The sequence below is a fragment of the Epinephelus fuscoguttatus genome, linkage group LG9 (assembly GCF_011397635.1).
Source record: "Epinephelus fuscoguttatus linkage group LG9, E.fuscoguttatus.final_Chr_v1".
NCBI lineage: Eukaryota > Metazoa > Chordata > Actinopteri > Perciformes > Serranidae > Epinephelus > Epinephelus fuscoguttatus.
Genome location: NC_064760.1, coordinates 17,664,806 through 17,684,464, shown reverse-complemented (window position 1 = coordinate 17,684,464; position 19,659 = coordinate 17,664,806). Strand labels below are relative to the sequence as shown.

The following is a 19,659-nucleotide window of genomic DNA, read 5'->3' as shown; positions in this document are numbered from 1 at the left end:
TTAAGATATGTTTTCTTTTGATGGGAGTTGCTTATGGATGCATTGCACTGCACTTTAGCCTCTTCAGCAAATTGCAAACACATAAGTGTGAGTAGCTGGTAAAATGTAGCATTAAAATGTAAGAACAAAAAAGTCATAGTATAGTATGTCATCCAAAATCATGAAACAAAGTCATAGTATAGTATGTCGTCCAAAACCATGAAAAAAGTCATAGTATAGTATGTCGTCCAAAACCATGAAAAAAGTCATAGTATAGTGTGTTCCAAAAACTGTTGAAAAATGTCCGTTTGCAGCTCTTCAGAAACATGAAAACTTGTAGAAAGCTACTCGTTTCATGGATGGAAAAGATATTCTGTTTAATGTGTGCACTTTTCTTCTGCTGTCCTCAATCACATGCTGGCCCGCTGAACTGACTCAGCCATCAAAACTTTGAACTCTTGGTTCAGCATTATTGTTTAAAATGATTTAAAATGGTCAGGTCGTTTGTCACGTTTCTAAACACTTCTCTTTGGGAGGCCTAACCTCAGAACCCCCTGGAGGGTTGGGTCACTGAAAACATTATCAACGACATCTCAGTGAATTATGTTTTATTCAAATAACATTTACAGCAACAAAACTTCCTCATGATGACACGTGACATAAATCATAAAAGAGAAACTCATAACACAAATAAAAGGCACTGAAAGTAACAAATTCAAGTTACATGACAAGTATGAGAAAATATTTTACATTCATATTTGTATCAGACGGAACAACGCGAAAACATTTGGGACAGGGTCATAAAGAAGAAGACGAGTTTTAAATGCTTCATTGGTACCATCATATACAGACACCTCACATGATATCCTCAGTTTGAAACAATGATACATGGCGTTTATTCAAACAGCACACTCAGCCACGGCAGACGGAGAGAAACTGAGCTGCTCACTCAACAGTTCAAACAAACTGTGGAAAACGGAGACCATCGTGTTCGTACAGCATGTGAACGTTACACTGTGTTCCTATCAGTCCGCTCTTTTATAATGAAGAGACATTTGTAATGGCTAACACCTCCATCCACAGAGTCCCTGAGAAACCAGGAATAAAAGGAGTGTTCCTCCATCACTTCTCAAGATCCTTCATCCACCGTCAGCTCCTGCAGCTCCTCCTGCAGAGCATCCAGCTGCTCTGTTTGGTTCTCCTCTTGCTGCTCGTGGTTGTCTGCCTCCTGGTTCGTCTGCTCCTCCGATGCTCCATCCTGTAGCTCCTCCTCCGTCTTTGGCTCCTCACGCCCGCTCTCCAGGTTCTCTGAGCTCTCGAAACAACCAGAGTCCCTGGGCTCCTTGGCGTCCTCCCCAGATCTGTCCTCCTCTTCTGGCTCCGACTCATCGTCAGCTACATGGAGCAGAAAGAATCACGTTAATACAGAAATACAATCCACCCTCTGAGAGGTCCGTTCATCTTCATCAGCCTCAGAGACAAACTACAGTCAGGCTCTGTGAGTTGTACACAAATACACCAACATCAGTCCTGAAAATATGCTCCAAGTACTGTAGGGTTTTTTTGTGTGTGTGTGTGTGCGTTCAATTCTCAAGTAATTTGTGTTTTTTTTACATTACATGAAGTAAATTTCCATCTTTGTGAGATTTACTAATTAGCCCTTTTCTCTGTTGAAAAACGCGCCCTAAGGCATCCGCCGGTAAGGATTGCATCATCAGCGCATGAAGTTGTGGTTGTTTTGGTAACAGCCCACCAACGTTCTATTACGTGCCCCTTTTACAAGTTGAGGACAAAGCTGACCAAGTGTTGTGTGACTGTCCATCGTTTTACCCTGTAGAAGCAGACACTAATTTGCCTAACGAGCAGCTGGTGAGAGTGTGGCCATAATAACTGTGTGCAGTGCTCTTTGACTTAGTAGTATAAGTGATGTACGAAGTAACAAAATCAGGTGTTCAGCTGGAGACACACAGACATGACAGACACAGGTGTGAACGCTGATGTGTCTCAGCTGTCCACTTGTGTTCGGATCAATTGAAAAAGCACACTTTATGTAGTAGTAGTAGTAGAAGTAAACAAAACGTTGAAGAAGAGTACACTTGCAAGATAAATGTGACACTTTCTAATGTCACAATGGAGGGACAACTACGCAGGTTGATTTTAGCGCTGCTCATCGTGGACTATATTGCTGTCATTGTTCATTTTAGTCAAACCATACAGTTTGAAAACGAGGCGCGGCTCCAACTAGAAAACAATGTTTTGATGCATTGGATGTGTTGAATGTGCACATTAATAATCCTCCAGGACTGTAACATGCTCATGTTTAACCCAAACAATGTGTCATGTGACTGAAGTTGGTTCGGATCGAGGTCGGAACACATTCTCATCACAAACAAACTGCACCAGAGTTTGTTTGTAACCAGACTGAGACCACCTCTTCAAGAAGGTCTCGGTTCGTTGCAGTTTCTCATTAAAAATCAGCTCAGACTCTAAAAATAATTAGTAAGAGAGACAACAGTTCATCGAAACAAGCAAAGGATGCAAAACTGTAAAATATACTTCTAGTTGAAAGTTAAGAATAAAAGGATGAGCTTCATCCCTGATGAGAATAATAACATAATTTCTTATAGATAATAGTGGTAATTTGATAATAAATATTTCCTACTGCCACTAATTATAATATTAGAGGGTTTTTTTTGATGTAGCTGAGATTAAAAATCTGTTTTTAATGAGAAAAATGAATTTAAAATCCATTAAAACAAGAGGGTCATACAGCCTCCTCCCTTGTGTCTACAGTCCCTGCAGTGTGTCATCAAATTTAACTTTCTCTTGATCATACATTCATTTCAATTCAATTAAGACTTGATGAGTACATACAAGACTCTATCGCTGCAGCTAATTCATAAACTCTATTAACCGATAGCTGCTGTCCAGGTCCAGTGTTCAAATCACATCTGGAGCACAGACGAGCCAAAATATCAGATATCAGATATCAGAGTAGGATTTCTTACAAGCCACTGAGCCGAACTTCAAACTGTGAGTTTAATGCTGTGCAACTGAGCTGTAAAATGTAGCTAATTATGCAGCTGAGGCAGAAGAGATATGACAGCAGCAGCATATAATATTCCCCAAAGACACATTTCTTACACTGCCTTGACCTGACGACTGAGATAAAACCTGAAATTAGCATTACTGGGACACTTTTCTCAGATTTGATTGAAACTCTGGATTAGAGGAGTGTGTTTTATTGCAGCATCATTATGAGAGGTTATTGCGGTGTGTGCACCTACAGTCTCTCAGCAGCTCGGTGGCGCTCAGGATCTTGGAGCGCTCGTCTGGGTCTGTGATGTTCAGCTCGTTAAGGTGAGACTCCTTCAGCCCTGTGAAGTCCTCCAGGCTCTGGAAACCGTGCATGGACAGCAAAGAACTCAGCTCCTGAAACACAAGAACGCAAACACAAACATTTAGACTCCATGATGATGATGATGATGATGATGTAGAGGTGCAGCAGCGTCACAAACAGTGTCATCAGACTGAATCTTACAGTCAGGCCGATGATGTCCAGGACCTCCTCCAGGGTTTTGGGTTTGGATTTGGAGCGGTTGTTCTTGCTGTTGCAGCGTCTCCTCCTGCTCGGGGGGCTCTCGTCGGGCAGCAGGTTGACGTAGATGAACTTGAAGGAGCCCACTTTGTTGTTGAGCTTCCCTGTCCAGGTCCCCACGGGGGGCTTCTCGATGATGTGGATGATGTCTCCTTTCTGTAAGAGAGAGATGACGCATGGACGCCAGGCTTAGTCATGATGATGTGATCAGAGAGGAGATAAAGGATGAACAAAAGAAAAGAGCTGGGAGCAAGAATAGTTTGATTATTTATTAACAGGGTTGGGCAAGTTGTTTTCAAAATTTAACACATCAAATATTACTTGTTGCTTTCATTTAAAATAAATACATTACTTTACAATATTACTGTCTCTTTACCTCAGAGGTACAACTAGGCATTACAAATGGATGAGGGCCATGTTGTTTCACTGCAGATGATTAAAGCACAGAAGCTTGACTTTATTACAGGTCATTAACGAACAAGTCTAGTGGTGGACGATACTGTACAGCCTAATGAAGGCTCTCCTCCGGAGCGCAGGTCCTGCCCCTAAAGGCATTCACTTTTTGTTAGTATTAAAATCCCCTGTTTATATTAACAATAGCACAATGATACAGAACTAACAGATAGCCTTGGACACAGGGACGAGCAGGCAGAAAAAGGATCAGTCTGTTAAATTATGACAAATGGAAAAACATTTGTGCGTCTATCATATGAAACACCATCAAAAAAAGAGCTTGAATACCCATCCAGAGGTTCCCAGTGTGCCGGTCAGCAACAGCACCAGAGAAACAGTTGTGTATAAGAAGAGAACGGTTGGTTATATGGGATGTGAATGGAAAAACATCCAACATGCTAAAGGACATTTGACGGCATCACCCAGATGTGCCGATCACCGGGATGAGGAAAAAACAACCCAGAGCCCAACCCTTAAATCCACGCTGCTTTCAATCAGCCTTTACACATACAAGCAGAACAGGAGATGTTCTAGATATTTTAGGTGTATGAATGGAAACACACTGAACATGCTAACGCACAGTGCAGCATCATCAGGAAGTGCTGATCGCCGAAACACCTCTATAACGCAGCCTATAATGATACAAACATACACACAAACCTTGGGGCGATATTTTTGTAGTGGGGCACTGGTAGAAGTGTGGATAAATGAAAACAATAAATACTTTATTTCAGATGGTAGCACAGTACGTGACACTTTAAATGTTATTATATTGTCCGAAATCCTGTTAGTACTGTGTTATATTCCTTTGTTACAGCTAGAAGTAATATATTACTGTGAAGTGTTAAATCTGTTACTCCTAAAACTGTTTATTAATATAGATATAACTCTTTATACTCCTCTGAGCTGACTGTTTAATGAACCTACATCTCTACAATGACTCAGAGAAAATGATCACTTGTGCCGAAGCAGAGAAAATGAAAAGCTGAATGAATAAACAACACCCTGTAACAGACTCTGTGTGTTTAATTTACGGCGACACAATCAAGACTGAAATTATCTCAGTTTGTCAAACAGGCAGTCAGTAACAGGTCGTGTAGTTCAAACTCTGCCTTAAAGAATAATAATCAAGTCGACCCGTCTTGTTTCACTCGGTTAACAAGCTCCCTGGAGGACGAGAAGACGAGACGGCAGAAGAGGCCGAGGGCCAAATGAGACACAGCGAGGCAGACTCACTTGGAGTTTGAGCGACTCCACGTCGTAGGGGCTGGGAGTGAAGTCGGTGTGGACCAGAGCTCGACCACAGAAGGGTCCGTTGTAAGAGACGCCGTTCTCCTCCAGTCTCATGCTGTCCCTCTGGCAGTATCCGCTGTCCAGGCTCTGTCTGTCGCTACCTGAGGTGTACAGAGAGGAAGCAGCGTCAGAGTCATCCTCAGCCTTCACATTCTGGATGGATTGAGGGTTTTTTTTATATATATGTCCACAGATTTCGACACACTGTAAATATCTGCTTATGAATAAACAGAGTGTCAGTGTTCAAGAAATATACAGCTGTGTTGATGGAACTGGTGCTTATTATATGTACTTTGTTATCATGTTTGATAAACCAAATCTATCGGAGCTGAACAATATACTGCTGTGGACAGCGCTGCAGCAAAAACTGATTTTGCCCGCCTCCAAAAAAAAGAAAAAAAAAAAGAATTCAATCTGTGTAAGTCAACGCTATATTTAAATGTTTAGCTTTACCTCTCACACAAACCAATTGAGGCTGCAGTAAACCAGCAACTCTGTGTTCTGCTAGGTAAAATGACTGTTTTTGCCAGTGGGGTCTGGTGGCTTTGATATGACGGCTTCAGTTACCCGTTGTAAAAGACTGTCTGTGGAAAGGATCTAAACCTCGCTCCCACTTAAACTGCTATTACCTGATAAACTGACTTATTTTCTTTTTCTTTTTAGGTGGCTAAAAACTAACTAACTCAGGCAATGCCTGTTCAGCACCGTTTGATTTTAATGTACGTGACACAAGGATTTTCTACGTGTTATTGTATATAAGCATTGTAATTCGGTTTATACTAACATGCTATTCAGAACCCTAAAACAATATACAAGAGAAGAAACCTTAGTATGAAACCAACAGTATGTAAATTGCAAACTATTGCCAGTGAAATATTACAGTATGCAAACACAGGACACTATACAGGCATATGTAAAGCATTAGATGACGATTTACCTAACAAACGGCAACCAATACATCTCTGTAACATCAGTAACGCTTAAATGTTAAGTGTGTGAAAGATTTCACTTCCCTAATATATTTTTCAATTGCCTGCCTAAGTGAGGTTGGCACCATCCGTCTCCAACCGTCAAGGAGGCTCTCAGGAAGTCAAAGGCTAATGCTTATGTACACAAAAGTTTGTTGAATGATAGTACACATATTAGGTACGGTTGCAACTTACAATTATTTTCAGGGTCAATTAATCTGTCAATTATTTTCTTGAAATGTCAGAAATTAGTGAAAAAATTCAATCAGTGTTGCCAAAAGCCTTCAAATATCTTGTTTTGTCCACAACCCAAAAATAATCAGCTTATTGTCACAGAGGTGCACAGACGCTAGAAAACAGTCACATTTAAGAAGCTGGAATCAGAATCAAAATTTGACTTTTTTCTTTAAAAATGACTTAGACCTATTGATGGATTATTAAATTATTTAGTGACTAATTTAATAGTTGAAAATCAATTAATCCTTGCAACTCTAATATTGAATATGTAGTGCATAGTATTAAATTTCAGATTTCTTTGAGCCTATATCTGTTTACATTTCACAAACCAGCACCATTCAAAATATGCTGAATTAGCTCTCAGCAGTTTTTGGTTCGGACTGTATCCATGAATGTACAGACAACTATCGCTGGATTACTTTAATACTGAAGAAAACATAAAATCGTGATGATTCAAATTCTGCAGTTGTAAGGAACTTACTCTTAGCTCATGTATTTAGTTACGGACATTGTAGATGATGATATTTATAGGAAGAGTTACTAACACTGAATCTAAAAACATGTGTATCATATCTGTGTCACTGCCTGCAGTATCTTTGCCTCACTTCTCTTGCTCCACCTCCTCCTTTAACTCTCACTCACAGTCTGTAAACCTCACACTGATGCAGGTGTAGACTTACTGCCTGAAAGCTGACGGGTGATGGGGCTGAGCATGGTGTCCTCTGACCCTGAGGAGCACACGGATGTCCGCTGTCCTGCACTCAGATCTGGAACAAAATCAGCAGAGACCGGAGACAGCTCCTCACCGCTCTCACCCTGGAGACACAGAGGACAGCAGGGCAGGTCAGAGGTCGAGTCACCTTCAGTTCTCTCAATTAATTATTAATAAGTCACAGTCAATGACGGAGCTTTCCTTAGAAATCAGTTTAAGCTCTGAAGCTGACAAAATGCAGTAAACGGTTATCAGACAAAAAAAAGGTGAAAAATGAATTAGTTAAGTTAGGCTCAATAATTTAACTCCTCTCTATGGGAAAGCTTTAATTTTACAGGACTCAGAGCTTCAAGGACACATTACACCACATTTTAATAACACAAGGCTTCAAACATCAACTCTGGTTTGACATTTAGGTTATTATAACACACAACAACCTCATAATGACAAATAATTTCCAGTTTTGTAAGTTTAGAGACTGAACTGAATGTGACATACACCAAACTTGAGCAGGTATGCAGGCTATTTACTTAAAAGATTGTCCTTTTAAGTAAATAGCCTGCATACCTGCTCAAGTTTCACCTCAAAATCAGATACACATATTCTCACCTGTAGTGCTATTTATAAATCTAGATTGTTTTGGTGTGAGTTGCCGAGTGTTTGAGATACCGGCTGTAGAGATGTCTGTCTTCTCTCAAACATAATGGAACTAGATGGCACTCAGCTTGTGGTGCTCAAAGTGCCAAAAAACACATTTGAAAAACTCAACAGCAATGTCTCTTTGTGGAAATCATGACCTGGCTACTCACAGACCTTGTTGTGAGCAGTTTCGTTTTTCGTTTTTGTAGGAACTATTTGCTTTCTACTGAACTACACCCACCAACCGTATCAAAACCGAAACCTCTGCCCTTGTATACTAGTATATATTTTTAAATATTACTGATCTGTTGATGTGTGCATTAATACTCTACTGTTTATGATTTTAACTTCTTAATTTACTGTTGGTCAGTTTAATCTATAGCAGTGTGTCATTTCCTAAACATATATGTTGTGTGTGTGTGGCTGTCACATAAATGTAGGGGAGCAAAAGTACCATGATTCCTTATGGATTTTGGCGGACTAGAAGCGTGTAATAGAAATACTCAAGTACAAATTGTAGGCGCTTGTATTTACTTAAGTACAGTACTTGAGTAAATGTACTTGGTTTCATTCCACCTCCATCATTCTGCTTTTGTTTTAAGAAACACAGTTCATACGTTTGTCCACTAGATGGAGACAAGTTAAATGTTTTTGTAAAAACAACAGCTTCATGTTAAGATGTCAAACTGTGTTTTTGTATCTGCAATCCTTTGGAGTTTAATCACGTATTATAGGTATTATCTTAAAATTATTCAAGTATATTACTGTTCAAATACTGTGATGATGTGTCTGTAAGTGTAAACAGGATCTTACCCCCTCTTCAGCCAGAGCCTTCTGCACCATCTTGGATGTTTTTCGGGTCATGGTACGTGAGATGACGTTGCGCCATTTCTTTCCCAGTTTGCTGCCACTTTTCACCGCCTCCTCTGGTGTCACACCCTCTGGCACCTGAGGAGAGTAAAAAAACCATCAACTATCTGTCAACAGCTGTTATGAGATGACAGGATACGTGCTACGACATTATTTAAATAAACCAGAGTGAAGTGCAGTTTGAGGGATTTTTTTTTAAATCGGCAAACTAAGCCATCAACGTAATGTGGCTCTCACAGTGGTTCACAGTGGCATCGCTGTCAAGTATTCACTTCTCACAAACTAGAATACCAGCAGATTTTGTGGTAATGAGGTTTGCATACCCCCACACATTGCTGATACCCACACACACACACACACACACACACACCTGCGCTCCATTGCGGCCAGGTGCTTCAAAACAGTTTCTGAGAGCATTACCAAACATAACTGCGTCTGCAGCGGAGCACCGTGGGCTCAGTGATGAAAGCTAATGATGTTTTCAGTATTTTTATGAAGGCACTTAGTTACAGCATAATATGCTGTGACACGCTGTGCTGTTTGAGGACACAGAGGTCGAGTCCTCTCTAATTTGCAAAGACAAACAAGGCAGAAGTGCTACTACATTAGAAAGAAGAGAGCATTTATTCAGAGAGATAGTTTGTGATAGCTGCATTAGACTCTTTGATGATGAGCATCATTCAGTGGTTTCTAAAACTGGCTGCTATTAGTTTATTTTATTATAGTTAAAGTCCATTATAGTTAACTGTAGCCGAGTTTGTAAAAGCTGTTTTCTTGTGTGATTTTTACACAGCACTCAGCACTCAAATTCTCACGTAAAACTTAAAATTTTCAAGATTTTAATGCACTTTAATCCGCAATTTAATCTGCAGTACTCTGCACACAGCTGCCACAGAGAGGAAATGAAAGGGACATAAATGTTGAATATAGAAATATAAATGCATAATATTGAATAACAAATGGCTAACTTCTCTGAGCGGTGACCTGCAGGTTAAGTGCTCGCTGCTCCTGCAACTTTCTGACTGACACAGAGGCTCTCTGCTTGAGAGACTAGCGGACATCCTGTCTGCATGCTGCTGTCATCTGGGCTCTGTGCAATGCTTCTCGTTCTTACTTCCTCTCGTCTTCTTCACTTCTACACTGTTTTGTCCTCCAACTTCCACTGAGGGTGCTCAGAATGTTACTGGGAAGTTATTCAAGCTCTGTGAATTATAAAGTGTTAACATTCGCCCACACGTGGTGCTGCAGCAGCATCAGCAGTGTGTTGAATAAGGAAGCACAAACTGTGCACTTCTGTTAACAGCTGAAACTGATAACAATTTCTACTTGTCCTTTGTGCACTTTAGTCTCCTCTGGACATCATTTAGGATTTGGGGGAAATGGTCACAGCAGGACGAATGAGGAACAACGTGATGGAAGATCTGTCACTTAGGAACTCGAAACACAAAGAGTTTGTTTACTTCTACTTTTTGAAACAGTGATGTTTTGTATGTTTGATGATGTGTTTTTGTGTGTCGGTTTGAGAAGAGTCCGACTCACAGTCTCCTCCAGGCTGAACTCCTTCTCTGACACCACAGGAGAGGTGGGCTTGTGCTTCATGAAATCCTTGAAGCTGCTGGACCTCTGCAGAGTGAGCTGGATTAACACAAAAACACAAAGACAGAAACGTCAGTTGTAGTGCAACACTGATAATGGTCACGTCATGGTTGTGCACACGGTACGTTCTTATCTCTTCAAATGTGTGAACAGAAACACTCTGCATGGGGAACAACTGCTCATGTCTGCACTCACAGATATCAAAGATAAAGTCATGAATCAGTCATTAAATGTCTGCGTGTCGCAGTCGACTCTGTGGCTAAAAAAGGTATAAATGTAGTTTAGCAGGAAACACAAAGGGAATGATGTGTGGTGATTCATGAGTCTGCAATAAACAGTCTGTTTTCATAAGACTTTAGCACATTAGATGTTTGTCTCTTCTGTTTTAAACAAGTCACAGTAATCACTGAACTTGATGCCAGCATGAGGATACATGTGTCTAGATGGGAATAAAGTCTCTCTTGCATTCTCTGCAAATTATTTTACCTGTTAACTGTTTGGTTAATAAAGTGTCAGAGAACTGTGAGTACTGCTTCTCAAACTCTCCTGACATCTCTTGTTTTCTCCAAGCAACTCAATTTACAAATTTATAAAGTTTCATCTTCATGATTGAGGAGGTAGAACTGAGGGTAGTGTTGTCAAAAATATTGATTCATTGATACATTCATTGATATTTAGTATTTTAAAGTTACATGTCATGGGTTTTCTAGCTCTCACTTATTGTTATTGTTTACCACAGACATTCTGCTGATCTCTGCTACTAACCAAGAACATAAAAGTCGTTGTTGTCATGTTCTAGCCTTGTCATATTTAACTTTTGGTATCATATACTGACATTTTTTAAAGGTATTCTATCAAACATAGAAATTCAAGTATTGTGACAAACATGACCTGCAGATCATTTTCTCAATTAATCATTTGGTCAATAAAAAGTGTCAAAAAATTATGAATACTGCTTCTCACACTTTCCTGACACCCAAAACAACACCCATATTTCTCGTTTTCTCAAACCAATTCAATTGACAACTTCACAAAACTTTATTTTTATAACTGAGGAGGTGGAACTGAGAGATTTTTGGCATTTATACTTGGAAAGTGACTTAAAAGATTAATCAAATATAAAAGTAGCTGCTGATTAATCATGTCAATCCTTTGACTTCAAATCTGCATGTCTGTTTTTACGTGCTTAAAATTCAGACTTGTTTTAAAACAAAAAAGCTGTACGTTTTTACTCTTTTGCATAATTTTCACATCTTGCAGTTCCTTCTATCTTTAGTGGAAACTCTTCGTCTAATTTTCCATGTAACCGCACGTCGCTGTGCATGATCTTATCGCAGCTCATCCTTCTCGATTCTTTGTAGAAACCACAGGAAACAGGCACAGCTTGAGCAACTGCTGGCAACCAATCGTTGCAGACACCCAGCCAGTGCTGGCGGCTGGTGGTCTCCGTCTGCGTCTAACCTGGGGTATTTAACCACCAGTGCAGTCAAGGGAGCAAATGACCCTCATTATGATGAGGCCATTACGAGTTTTGCTGGTAAATGTCTGTTTTTCCCGCCACACTTCTCCTCCCTAAAAAAGCCACAAAGCTTTCAGATAAATCAATCTTCTATTACGGCTGATAATCGCAGAGCGGTGACTTGTGTCGTGGAGCAATGATGTTCCCCAGCCTCGATCATCACTGCTGACAACTGTGTGTTAGGAAACGATTGCCGAGAACAATGACAATGAGGTGTGTAATGACAAGGCGAGAATTAGACCACAGGAGGGGAGATGTTGATGAAAAATAAGGGCACTGGTGTTGAGTGTGGGAGGCTCGCTCTCATGGTGGCTGCTGGAGACGAAGGCACCAGAAGCCACAAAGCCTGCGATGACTCAAACTACATCTGCAGCAATGATTCACCCTGCCAGAATAGAGGAACTTTACTTTTCTAAAAGAGCACCAGGGGTACATTAACGCCAGAAAGACACTTAAAAAATAATCTGTTTTAAATTAAACGATCGCACTGAGCTTTGAGCTGTGTGTGTTTTTGTGTGTGGTTCATTGAGCTTCACCACAAAGGTTTGCACAAACGTGAGCAGACATCCTGTGTTGAGATGATGTGCACACAAAGACAGCTGTGTGAGATGTTGAAATGTAAGGATTAAGTGTTTCAAGTGTTTTCGAGTGTGTGATAAAGACATGGTCACAATCACAACCTATAATATTAACTCTTATAAAAGCTCAATTTCAGCACACTCACTTTAAACTTTCTAAAACAATCAAATAACCAAAAACTCACCTTCTTCTTCTGCCCCTGCACCTGCTCTTTTTCCGAGGCATTCGAAGGCCTTCGCCTCAACATCTTCTTCAGCGGACAGAGATCTCCCTGGACAAAAAGCCGTGAGAGCGATACACCGGTCTTTATCAGAGAGGGTTACTGTCACTGTGCTGTCACCGCCAGAGTTGTCAGAGCAAAAAAAAAGGTAGAGCTGCACTCCACTGCAGCAGAGCAGAGTGCAGAAGCAGAGAGGAAGTCACGTGGCCACACAGAAACTGAAGAGGCAAACCCTGTTTTTGGCCCTCTGGTTTACACAGAGGCCAGTGGGTTTGGTACATGTACTTCTCAGCCTTGCATGCTACAAACTCTCTGTGGCAAACTCAATTCACACAAGAAACAGTTCATGAAAATGTCATCACAGCTCAGTTTTGACTGTTTATACAGATCAGCTGATAAAAATTAGAAGAACGTATTTTAATCTTGCTTAATAATCAACCTCTTCCTACTCATATTTACACATGTATGTTCAGTCAGATAAAAGCTCTGTAAAAAAATCAGCAATGAGGAGCAGTCGTTTAAAAGCGTGTCATCTCTCGCTGCAGTGTCACTGTGTTACAACATTTCTACTCCCACAGACATCAGTTTCCAACTTCAGCAAAATGTTGAAGTAGGGAAAGATCACTATCATGCAACACAGCAACATCTGAGTTGTCATCAGCTCTGTGTCAATGTTTTTTGTCTATCGTTTAGCCATCACTCTCAAATGAGCACATATTTGTCATTGCACCTGAAGTGTGGAAGTGAAAGAAATCTAAAGATGACATATTTAGAAACTCAGTTAACGGCTTTGCAGCTGCAGCAGAGGAGGCCGCCGCAGCTACAGGAGGTCACAACAACACCACAAAGTGGCGATCAGACAGTCAACCAGATCAAATGTCCACCAGAGGACATTTATACAAAAAGTGTTTTCTGAGACAAGTGAGTTGCAAAAGTCCAGACACATGCTGACTCTGTGAAAACAATCCAAAACAGACAATTAAGACAAAAACAACTTGAGTGAGTCACAGCGATGTGCGTGTGTTTGGATGTACACTCAGCCTGCAGGACAAGGTAGCACAGGCAGAGGGGGAAGTAAAATATAAGTCAACTTTAGCTTGTTATTTTGGTGGGGTAGCAAACCACATGATATGAGCATGCCCTATTTCAGTTTCCTGTCGCTCAGACTGAAGGCTGGCAACAAACCGATCTGTCTGCAGATCTTTAAGGGACGAAAACAATAAGCAGCAGATTCTGATTTTACCTGAGGTTACCTGACACCTCACAGGTAGTGGCTGAGGAAGGATTCAGATCCTTTACTTGAGTAAAAGTAGCAATACTAAATTATAGAAACATAAAAATTCTTCATTTCAAGTAAATATAATGCAATCGACATATAACGTTAGTAACAGAACATAAGTATTATCAGAAAAATGTATAAAAAGTGTCAAAAGGTAAAGTATTTTGTAAAGTGATCGTATGCTTTGAATGTACAATTTTTATATGTAAAATAACTAGTGACTATAGCAGCCATGTCTAAACTGTAGTGGATTAGAGGTGTTAAAGTACCAGAAAATGTCCATAAATTTGCACTTAAAGCTGGGGTAGGCAGTTTAAATTCAGCTTCATTGGGCAAAAATCATAACTCTAATTAACTCTGAGCATGTTGTAATTTAAGTGGTCGCAGAGAAAACTAAAATTCCACACCTTCTCTTCGCTCTGTTTTCAGGCTTTAGAATATGTAGTCCATGACGGGAGACTCTGGTCAATCACGGGTCATTACAGAGAGAGGGTGTTCTTAGACTCAATCCAAGTGTCCACCCTCTGCTGGACTTGTGGACTGAGCCCTTGCAGACTTCACTTTTGATTCCTCTCTGTAGCCTGTATTTCTATATATTTCTGTATTGTGATGTGGCTGAATGTTATTTCTGGCCTTCACGATTCAAGTGTTGTTTTAATAGGCTACAGTAACTGTTTTATATAAGTTTTGGTTTTTTAGTAAGCTATGGAGAAAAAAAAAGGAAATGAAAAATACGACCTTGTCACATCTATATTTGAATGAAACGTGGGCAATTAAGTCAGTGAAATCTGCTGAAGTCGGCACCCCAAGTGGACTCTCTGGAAGTCTGCAGAAAGTCAACTTTAGGCCCCTTGTGGACTGGAGAAATTGTGAATATGGACAGCCCTCAGCACTCTCGTACTTCCCAGGAACGTAGCCATAAAGTCCGCAAATCTGCAAGTGCAGTGAAGTCCGGACATTTGGATTCAGCCCTACTGGCTGTTCTACAAATGCAGATATACGTGCATGTCCGTTTGGGGAAAGCCTGATACAATCGTGGACAATCCTGCAGAGAAAGTTGCTATTCCAATGTAGGCAACAACTGCCTACACTGCAAAGCAACCCAAAAAAGGACGGACTTATAAAAAAAAGTCTAAAAGAGAGTCTGACAATAAACAAAATAAAAAAATATCAATATCAGCAAAGCGTTTCAGAGATGAAGAGAAACTGTTGCTAATACTTTAACCTTCTGCTAACTGGAGCTAAAGGCTCACAGCTGCAACTTCAAATTCATGTTTCTGTAGGTTTAGCCAACATAAGCTAGAGCCTCCAATCATAGTGTGTCCTCCGCCTCACTTTGCACCACTACAGACCACCTCACCAGGAGAAGAGTAGGCAGCAGCTCTGTGGTATGTGTGGGAGAGGGTTATTTGTTATTTGTTATCTGGGGAATATGTGGGAAGAGGGTCTGTTATCTGTTATATGTTGTGTATGCTGCCCTGAAACCAACAATGATGTGTGAAAACAATTATCCCCCCGGGGACATTAAAGAACCTAACCTAAAAACCTGTCCTGGCTGAATTCAAGCCCCTACAGCTACCAACCAAAGTTCTTCCAAACACCTCCCTGCTTTCCTCACTGGGAAACAGTACACAGAGGCAGGGAGTGAGGCGGAGAGACCCCGGGGTGGCTAGTTCACTAATTCTTGTCTCATTTGTGGTCTGACAAACAAAGAGAGGGTAAGGCAATAAGAGGCTGAGTGACCGTGCTACAGGCACAAAACATAAAACGAGATTAAATAAATCAGTGTATAGGAAACACTGGGTTACTGTATGAAGCGTGTGCATATGCTTGTGGTCGACTGGTGGGATGACTAACGCAGTGAAGACGACGACTGCCAGCTAGCAAACATGGATGTAAACAATACAGGATTTCCAAATACATTTTTTAAAAACCTGCTTGCTATGTTTAATAAGTAAGCCAATGATTTTATCATGGGTTTTTTGAACGAATAACTGAATATAAACATGACTTTAGTTGTTTGCAAAAAACTCCACAGAGCAACTTTGAGTAAATGTACTTAAGCTACTTTCCACCACTGATCACTGGTGATGACTACATATAAAGATGTTGAAATGTAACAGTAGCTACACAACAAGAAACACAGCAGAAGAGACGTTTGTTTAGAGAACAATGATCTCATACTTGTCGTTCCTCTTTTTCAGGCCTCTTTACCAGAAACCCCAAACGGATATGGATGATTGTGCCTTTTCTGAGTGCTGTCCAACTTTCTGTTTCTTCATGTGCTTTTAGTGATGTTTGACAAGAGCATGCAGGCACATGCAGGGTGTGGTGTGATGCCACTGCATTCGCACCTTCAAGACGTGCTGATAGAGGAGTTGCCATACGACCGACCGATTGCCGGCATGAGCTCTTCACATGTGGGAGAAGTAAAACCGCAAGATGTGCTCACAGCTGTTTTAATATGAAGGGTTGTTAAATGCAGTCTTTGTAGAAATATAGACTAGTGAGGATTATAAAACATGTCCTCGGGTCAATAGAGTCAGGGGATTTTCCTGACTTTAGGCTGTGATATGAAGCTACCACAGCTGGCTAACTTTGCTCAGACTTGCAACAGGTGGTGTTACGCTGTGTTCTGACACCTTATTAAAATGTTTTAATCATACTTACTTTACTTTGATAGCGGTTACAAAACAGTGATAATCTTACCATATCATCAAAACAGGTCTACAATTTTTAATAGCTGTAATTTGTACAGAAATTTCCAAATATCATGTATGTTTCCAATATGCTTTGTTTGTTGATTATATTAACACACTACAAAAAGAACACTGATTAATAAAACAGTTTAAGGATTGTATCTGTGTGGGCAGATTTCCATTAGTACAGTAGGTGAGGGCTAACAAAGTTACAGCAGATAATGGTGTCTCTCATTTGAGAAAAAATGACTTGTAAACACAAACATGTGTTGTACTACGAAATAAGAGATGTACCTGATGCATGCTTACTCACTATCTCTCAGTGTCATTGTCCAGATCTGTCAGGTTCTCATCGTACTGCTCCCTTATTTTAAATATGGTTCTTTCTCTGCCATAGGTCTGTCTTACTGCTGTCGTGTGCGCCCTCCACCTCTCCATCACCACCTAGTCTTTACGTATTCATCAGCCTCAACCGCCTCAGCAGTCGTCAGCCTCAGAGTCATCATCCACCATTACCACCAGCGTATGGACTCCATGGGGGGATTTATCTTGCTGCTGGTCAGATGTCCCTTGATCACCAAATATCTCCCTCTGGTGTCCAAGCTCCAAAGACTTCTGTTAAATCTTAATTGGCACACATTATCTGTTAATCTGTACACTCATATTCTGTATTAAACATTATCTTAATTTAAATCTTCTGTCTCTCCTGATTGAAATATACTACATTAAGCTCCACAGCAGTAGATTACGTATTTAAAATAGTAAACATACTCCAAAAATAGTATTTTGTTCTCCTTGACTTGAAGACTTGAGATGTGCTCCCTTTTCATTTCTTTGAATGAGTTTGCTGGATTTCGGTTTAGCGCTCCACTGAGAATCCCATTGCTGAAGTGTGATCTCTTTTCCTAAATTCAGTGTTTAAAAATCAGCCTCAGCTTTACCAGATGCAACATTAAAGTGCCAAATATCAATGTACCGATACTTATAATCAGTAGTGGAAAGTAACAAGGTACATTTACTCATGTACTGTACTTACAGGCCCAGTGTGTAGGTTTAGTTGCATTTAGCAGTGAGGCTGCAGAAATGAAACTTCTCCCAAGTGTGCAGGAGGACTATGATGGCCGATGCAAAAAACGTGACATGTGAATGGCCCTATTTATAGCCAGTGTTTCACTTGTCTGTTCTGGGCTACTGTAGAACAACACTGTAGACTGAGTGGAGAGGACCCACTCCATATGTAGATATTAACAGCTCATTCTAAGGCAACAAATACAAAGTTTTTACTTTCAGATGATTATGGACCTTTAAGTAAAATTTTGAGGTACTTGTCCTTGAGTATTTCCTTTTTCTGCTACTTTCTACTTCTACTCCACTACATATCAGAGGGAAGTATTGTACTTTTTACTCCACTACATTACCACATCTGACAGCTTTAGTTACTCTGCAGATTGAAATCCATAATACAAAATATAATCAACAAATAAATGATGATGTATTATCAACAGCTAGCTACACAAAGTAATTAAATGAACACAACCTTTACCAAAGTTAACGTTAAAGAGATACATACATTATTAGATATTTAAATAGATAGATAATCCAATTATATAACCTAACATATAATAATGAAATGGGCTATTCTGCATAATGTGTACTTTTACTTTTGGTACTTTAAATTTTGATGCTAATACTTTTGAACTTTAAGTACAGTCTTGAACACTGTAGTATTGCTTCTTTTACTTCAGTGAAAGATCTGAGTACTTCTTCCACCAACACCATGTTGTCAAATGAGGTGTAAGTGCTTTATAGACAGAGCTCTACATTACACTACAGTTACAGCTATCAAAACTTTGGCATTTAATAAAGGGTCACAATATTTGTCCCGATTTTTGCCCATATTGTGAAGGAAACCAGAGATGGTTGAGTAACGTGTTAACCTTGAGGAAACTTCAATATCCCCTAGTCAGCTGGCAACTGAAGAACAACTCAGTAGCTAACGTTAGCTCTTAGCTAGTTATCTTAACGTTAGCTCTTAGCTAGCTATCTTTACGTTCGCTCTAAGCCAGCCGTCTTAACGTAGCTCTTAGCTAGCTATCTGAGCTGTAGCTCTTCGTTAGTCATCTTAACGTTAGCTTCAACTTACCGCGCTCTGTGTGGCCTCAGGTGTCGGATCTTTTAGCCACAGGTTTTGCTCGTCGCCGTCCATTTTCGATTTTCAATTAGCCACGCAGATGATGCTAGGTCTTATTGTCTGTGTCTGCTTGTGGCATTACTTTTCTCTCCTGTCCAGGAGTGGCTGCTGTCAGATCTGTTTGTCATATTGATTCAAAGTAGTGTTTTGGTTTTGTAGTTTATCAGTGTGGAGCTAATTTTAAATACTTATTTTAAATAGGCAAGTTAACCCATGAAAATATGCACCATATTTTATAACTTGATCCTGTTTTAAATCTCCAATTTTTCATCTGCAAAGTATCTAGTGATTAGATACATGAAAAAAGTGAAATATTTCACTCTTAAATGTGGTGGTGTAGAGGCATAATGTAGAAAATATACCCAAAGAAGTACTTCAAGTTGCACTGAGATACAGTAACGTTATTTTAAGGTACCCCAAGGAGTCTTCTACCACTTGGTAGTCAGCATGTTTGTTAGGCCTCTATAATACAATGTTTTGATGAGAAACACTGAATTTAAAATTACTTTCTTTACTAGAAAGGATCCACAGCTGGCACCGGACGACAATATGATATCAGGAAGACATTGGCCTTTCACGTTAGACAGAAGTTAAATTTTGGTTGGAATGAAAATCGGGTTGACGATATTTTAAATGTCTAATGACATGAAAATTTCATGTTGTGTGAACGTTAACAATATGATGTTTTGCATACATTGGGTTTTGTTCTTCATTCCTTACGACTGAATGTTGTCATTCTATGTCAAGATGACATTGGTATCAGACGTCTGAAATGACACTGGATTTTTGTATTTAAAAACACAACCTAAAACCAAAAAGTTATTTGT

The 19,659-nt window shown here is 40.0% G+C and overlaps 1 protein-coding gene across 1 annotated transcript; it reads right to left on the bottom strand.

Moving 5' to 3' along the window:
- Positions 1 to 572: 572 nt before the first annotated feature.
- On the bottom strand, positions 573 to 18,869 carry sash3 (SAM and SH3 domain containing 3). Its single transcript, XM_049585001.1, has 9 exons — positions 18,785 to 18,869; positions 12,628 to 12,714; positions 10,289 to 10,384; positions 8,693 to 8,827; positions 7,209 to 7,344; positions 5,267 to 5,424; positions 3,521 to 3,733; positions 3,267 to 3,411; positions 573 to 1,374 (listed from the first exon to the last, which is right to left on the bottom strand). Exons 1-9 carry the CDS (start codon positions 18,845 to 18,847, stop codon positions 1,109 to 1,111), a joined length of 1,299 nt encoding a protein of 432 aa, XP_049440958.1. The 5' UTR covers positions 18,848 to 18,869; the 3' UTR covers positions 573 to 1,108.
- Between the last annotated feature and the right edge of the window lie 790 nt (positions 18,870 to 19,659).